The sequence below is a fragment of the Aulonocara stuartgranti genome, assembly GCF_965226115.1.
Source record: "Aulonocara stuartgranti genome assembly, chromosome: 7".
Lineage (NCBI taxonomy): Eukaryota > Metazoa > Chordata > Actinopteri > Cichliformes > Cichlidae > Aulonocara > Aulonocara stuartgranti.
In genome coordinates this window covers 36,145,891-36,151,890 of record NC_138945.1, presented here as the reverse complement: position 1 = coordinate 36,151,890, position 6,000 = coordinate 36,145,891, and the positions used below count along the sequence as shown (strand labels likewise).

At 40.6% G+C, this 6,000-nt stretch overlaps 1 protein-coding gene across 1 annotated transcript; it reads right to left on the bottom strand.

The window, feature by feature from the left end:
• Nucleotides 1–2,995: 2,995 nt before the first annotated feature.
• Nucleotides 2,996–5,178, bottom strand: LOC309709598 (E3 ubiquitin/ISG15 ligase TRIM25-like). Its single transcript, XM_082538331.1, has one exon. It carries the CDS (start codon nucleotides 5,053–5,055, stop codon nucleotides 3,433–3,435), a length of 1,623 nt encoding a protein of 540 aa, XP_082394457.1. The 5' UTR covers nucleotides 5,056–5,178; the 3' UTR covers nucleotides 2,996–3,432.
• Nucleotides 5,179–6,000: the final 822 nt, after the last annotated feature.

The window sequence follows — 6,000 nt, the reverse complement described above, 5'->3', positions numbered from 1 at the left end:
AAGACCTACCATAGAACCAAGTCCGCCAGAGCTTATATTATATTTTTACATGCTGTGGAGCCATTTTTGGGAGCATTTCAAGTTGCTATACATCAATACAACCATTATAGCCCAGATTTTAATAATATGTCTGCATTAAGTGCATAGTAATTACATAAATTGCAAAAAAGTGCAATAAACTACAAAATAATTGAAAATCGTTTTTGCTTTTTTAACATATATTTCTAGTTAGAGAAATTTAAGAGGCTTATCTCTCAAAACTGTAAATACAAAAAAAGTTGCACAAAATAGTTTCCCACCACAGGAAATTTATTTTGAGTGTCTTCATAGTTTTATTTTTGAAATACACCAATTTTTATACACTGCAGGAAAAACGAAAATAAATATTATAATGCAAATTTGCAAAAAAGCAGCATCTGCATCAAAATAAATTATTTCCAGCAGTGCAATATGAGTCCTAAGCATCCCAGAAACGACACAGAAAGTCATAAAGTCAAACATAACTTTTAAAAACACCAGTATAGGCTCATAAGGCCCTGATGGTAAAAAAAACAAACAAAAAACTACATTTCCGCGAAAATGACGTCACTTCCGGTTTCGGGCAGGTAATGGCCGACATGCAAAAGTTCGCGCTGACGTCTATTCCAACGTAGGAAGTGTTATGAACAGCTGATCGGATCGGCAAAGCGTGTTTCTGGAATATTATGTTTTTGTTGCTGCAAGTGCTTTTTATGCAGTTTTTGCAAAGCTTTATGTGGAAGGAAACTGTGACCTAGGACAAGCTGATGGCATAAGATGTAAGTACAACTCCTCCGGTTTCATATGCAAAAAAAATTATTGCGCTAGCTTACTTGGTTGCAGAGGTACCGGGATTTAAAAATAGTTACGCAAAACAGAGCGTGCCCGCTCCGACCGGCTCTAAAGGGTTAATAAGCAAGCCTCTGTATGAAAGAGCCAAAGATCCAAAAGTAAGTATCAAGAATCAAAGCAGCTAAGTACTCAGAAAAATTTATAGACACTGAGGACTCATGGACAACAGGAAACAGATGGGGCATCATCCAAAATCTGAGACTACAAGACCGGTCCACGGTTAGGAGAGTACTGGGTTTTCTTTTAGAGACATCTAAAATAGGAATTTTAATTTTTCAACTCGTTGTTGCAAAATAGGCTGAGCGTAAACCAAGTCCCAACTATCATCCTAACCCTAGAGCCATTGACTTGGCATTGGTACTTACTGTGTGGTCAGTAGCAAGTTTTGCTTGCTATGAGTGCTTCAGTTTGTCTTTTTTAAACATTCTTCCCTGCAAAATACTCTGTAAGGGTGAACTCATATCATGCACAGTTGCCTTATTTCTTCCTGGAGCATCATTATTGTCAAGATCGCGTGGAGGTTGTGGTGTGAGGACCCTAATGCAGACGAACGAGGCAGAACTGAACTTTAATGAAAAATGAGCCTTTATTGTGGCTAAGAACAAAAACACAAGCCAAACAAAGGAAATAACCAGGGGAGAAACTAACATAAAACCTGAACTGGAAAAACTGAGTACATGAAACATGGAGATGCAGGAAAGGTTAACAGACGAACGGACAACAAACACGGGGACCTCATAAATACACAGAGGGATGAAGAGGGAAGAGGAAACACACGGGTAGCACAGCTGGGGTGAATAAACATAATGACATAACAGGAGGAAGCAAAACTGAACACACTGAACACAGGACACTTGACTGTCAAAATAAAACAGGAAGCACAGAGACGCAGACCTAAGACCATGACACCACACCAGGGATAAACAGGGATGCAAACGGGGAGACGAGATGAAACACAAGGAGAGCAACAAGGGAACAGGTAGGGAGAGGGAGCGAGAGGGGACACGAGAGAGAAGGAGTGAGAGGGGACAAGAGACAGGGGAGTTGCAGAAACATGGATAAACATGACAGACAGGAGAGGACTGGAATGAACCCAAGGAGGGGGAACATGGGAACAGAAAAGGAAATCAAGACGCACACACACAAACCCAAAGAGAGTAAATGGACTGTTTCTTATATAGTGCTTTTCTACTCTCCCGAGTACTCAGAGCGCTCTATACATCATGCCACATTCTTTCTTTCTATACTTAGTGCTTCCTAACTACTTTCATACTCCAATGAATGCATTGGAGAGCAACTTGGGGTTAGTATCTTGCCCAAGGATACTTGATATGCAGACTAGAGGAGCCATGGATGGAACCACTAACCTTCCGATCAGTAGGTGACCCGTTCTACCTCCTGAGCTACAGCCACCCTAGAGAGGGACGCAGGACAAAGACACAGGGGGGAAAACGGGGGAAACTAGACAATTCAAAATGCAGAATAAATTCCTGACCAACTAATGAACCTAAACATAAACTGTAACTACAGGGGTCCAACAAAGAATGGCCACGCATCATACTGATGTCTTCGGAAATTTATTTCTCTCTCTCTCTCTCTCTCTCTCTCTCTCACTCTTGTCTTCAGACACCGTGAAAACTGAAGAAACACAAAGTTTACAACATAAATGTTTTGAGCTTATCAGTCTCTCATATCAGTGTCCATAAACAGTCTTGTGCAAGCAGAACAGAAAAATGCACAATAATGGATATCACAAAAATGTCCTCTCATTACCAGTGTAGAACACGTATGCAACATTATACAAACAATATACATGAAACCATACCGTGTGCGCCTCTTGGACCACATGCAGAATAACATTAACGCTGAGGCTGTAGATGCATCTGTAGCCATGTATCCATGCTAGCTCCACAATGCCATGGTTGTGCTCTCAACCAAACTCTGGTCATGTGACAATTACAAACTTTAGCTCATACAAACTTACAGCACTTTACATATTTAACAAACCCATATTTTGTAATCACATATTTTAGACATGTTTTTTAATTAATGTTACACTTTTATCATCTTATGTTATAAATAAATGAACTAAATTAAGCATGAATCTATCACAGAAACATGAAATAACCAACTTTATTTTAACTGTCTCAGGGACAGTTACATAAACCATAATACAAAATTACACTAAAATACAAGAAAGCTCAAAACGCTGCTTCAAATGACCCAGGACGATCCAATTGTCCCCACTCTCCCACTGGCCTGCACTTATGCTGTCCTTAACAGTCCAGGTGACTTGTGCAGTTGAGTTCATCCTCAACATCTGAAGTCATCTATATCACACACACTTACTGAGGTAATCAATTTTAGGCAATTTTTGTTTTTGCTTAAATGGGGAAGCTGTGACACACTGTCTGCTCACCTCCAGTTAAAGATTTTTAATTACTTTTATTTGTTTTTGTTAATTTTTATAGCAAGTAACACAGACCCATGCTACATCACTGCACTTATAATCTATGCTATATATTTTGCCTGACCTCTTTAGGAGAGACCTCTTTTTCTAGACTATTTGAGCTCACACAGCTCAACACACGATCCAACATAAAGCCAAAATCCAGCGTAGAGCGGCTGAGTGAATGTGGTCTGGACTCTGTGCAGGAGACACATGGTCTTTGAGACACTGTAAAACGACAGCATACCCGCTCTGTGATCCACGTATACTCCTATTCTGGGTGACTGAGGGCCTGAAATGACAGTTCTGATTTTGTTATGTCTCAGTTCATAACCATTTTTGAAACACTCCAGTGCCCAAGAACTGTCATTGTTCCCAAACAGACTTTCATCTCCTGTTCTGCTGATATTCTTGTATGAAACTGCCACTGAAAGTGCTCCTCCACTCCACACCACCTCCCAGTAACAACATCCAGTCAGACTCTCTCTGCTCAGGACTTGATGTCTGTTGATGAATCTGTCTGAGTGATGACTATATAAAAATTTTTTACTCATACATTTGACTTTTTTGTCCCCTTCAAATAAGAGACTTGTGTTTGCTGTGTTAAAATCCAGCGTTAGTTCTTGAGATAGTCCGAGGAACTCAGCTCTGGTTTTGGGTTCAGGTCGAGACATTACTGCATCCACTTCCCCCTCTAACTGTGAGACTGCGGTGCCAAAACGGATTTCCTGTAGTTTACGTTTGAACTCTGACACAGCTGTCATCACATCCTCAAAGTACTGCAAAGTACATGTTTTAATGTTGAGTGATCCAACAGATTCATGCACATGTGACAGTGAGGTGTACGTCTGGAGAAAGTGGGTGTGATCCTGTGTATGAAAGAGCTGCCCCAGCTCAGCATCTTTCCTCTTCAGCACAGTGATCTCATTCTCTATTCTGTCCTGAAGCTCTCTTGCACGACACACTTCAGCTTTCTGACGAGATCTGATCTGCTGTTTTACATCATTAAAGATCTTCTCACTGTCCCTCACTGCTTTATCAGCAGACTGAGTGATGGCTTCCACCTCCTCCTGAAGCACCTTTATGTCTTTTTCTTTGTCCTGGATTCTCTCTTGGATTTTCTTTCGACTCACCCCAAGTTCTCTCCGCTTTTTATTCCTTTCTGCTGTAGCTGAAACTGTGTCATGGCCTTTATGTTCATCCATGGAGCACAAATAACAGATACACTGCTGATCAGTGCGGCAAAATATCTTCATCACCTCACTGTGTTGAGAACAGATGATTTTCTTAAGCCTCTTTGATGTGTCCACCAGCTTGTGTTTCTCAAAGGCAGTAGATTCATAGTGAGGCTGGAGGTGCTGCTCACAGTAAGAGACCAGACACTGCAGACAGGACTTGATGGCTTTCAGTTTCCTCCCAGTGCAGACATCACAGGCCACATCTTTAGGTCCAGCATAGCCATGATCGGCAGGTGAAGCTTGGAGTTCAGTCTTCTGCAGCTCCTCCACTAACTCTGCCAAGACAGTGTTTTTCTTCAAAGCAGGCCTCGGTATGAAGGTCTGTCTGCACTGAGGGCAACTCTGGATGTTCTTCTGATCCTCTTCATCCCAGTAGCTTTTAATACACTTCATACAGTAGCTGTGTCCACAGGGAACAGTGACCGGATCCTTCAGGAGATCCAAACAGATCGAACAGCAGATTTTTTTCTCATCCAGTCTGCTTGTTTGCCGTGCCATTATCGCTCTCAGATAACAGAATGATAAAAAAATATATATATATAGTACTACCGCATTAAAATTAAAAAAGATTTTTTAAAAGCAAATTACACAGAAACTACATCTTCTTTATGCGTGCTTCAATATCTGCATTGCGGCTCGTTTGTAACAGCATCCTGATGTCTTAACTTCTGAGAAGATCTGTGAGAGTGAAGCTGTAGAAAAACACTGAGACTGAACGCAATTGGTTGATTTTGTGAATAGTGAGGAAGTTTTCAGCCTGCAAGTCATGCCACGAAGCCACAACTCTTGAGAAAAGCACCATGTGGTTCTACCCACTGTTGACAACACAGAGTATAAGATGCAAATACTAGACACCTTACACAACCTTAACTCAGTCCTTGACAATTTGTAGACAATTTCAAAATAACAATGTTCTTTAAAATGGATCAGTGAGTACCGCTTTGCATTTATCACTCTGTCAGATCCATAAGATTATCATTAGGTATTTCAATGCTGATTACAAACTCGTTTGAGGCTAACAAATGGAAATTAGAACCCAAATTCAGATGTGGAGTTTAAGATCTTGGGAGCGCTTCACAGGGAGTGGGACCGAGGCTGCTATTACTGCATAGATGTCACCAGGAAACCAGCTACATTTCTACTATCAGACCATTCTTTCTTGTGTCAGAGTATAAAAACATGGCAACACAGAGTCCACACCTAGTGAGGAATTTCATCTGTCAGAAAACACAAAAGACCTCAGCTGTGCAGTCCAATAATACAACAGTCAGTTTGGATATTTTAACGCCCCCATGATCAAAAGGCAAGGATGAGCTGCTGCAGCTGAAACTAGATGGTTTTAAGAAGAGAATTTTGAGTGAAGATATTTTCACTTAAACTGTTCCATTTCTGGAAAAATAAGCTTAAATGTCATACATTTAACTGTATTAATGAATATGTATT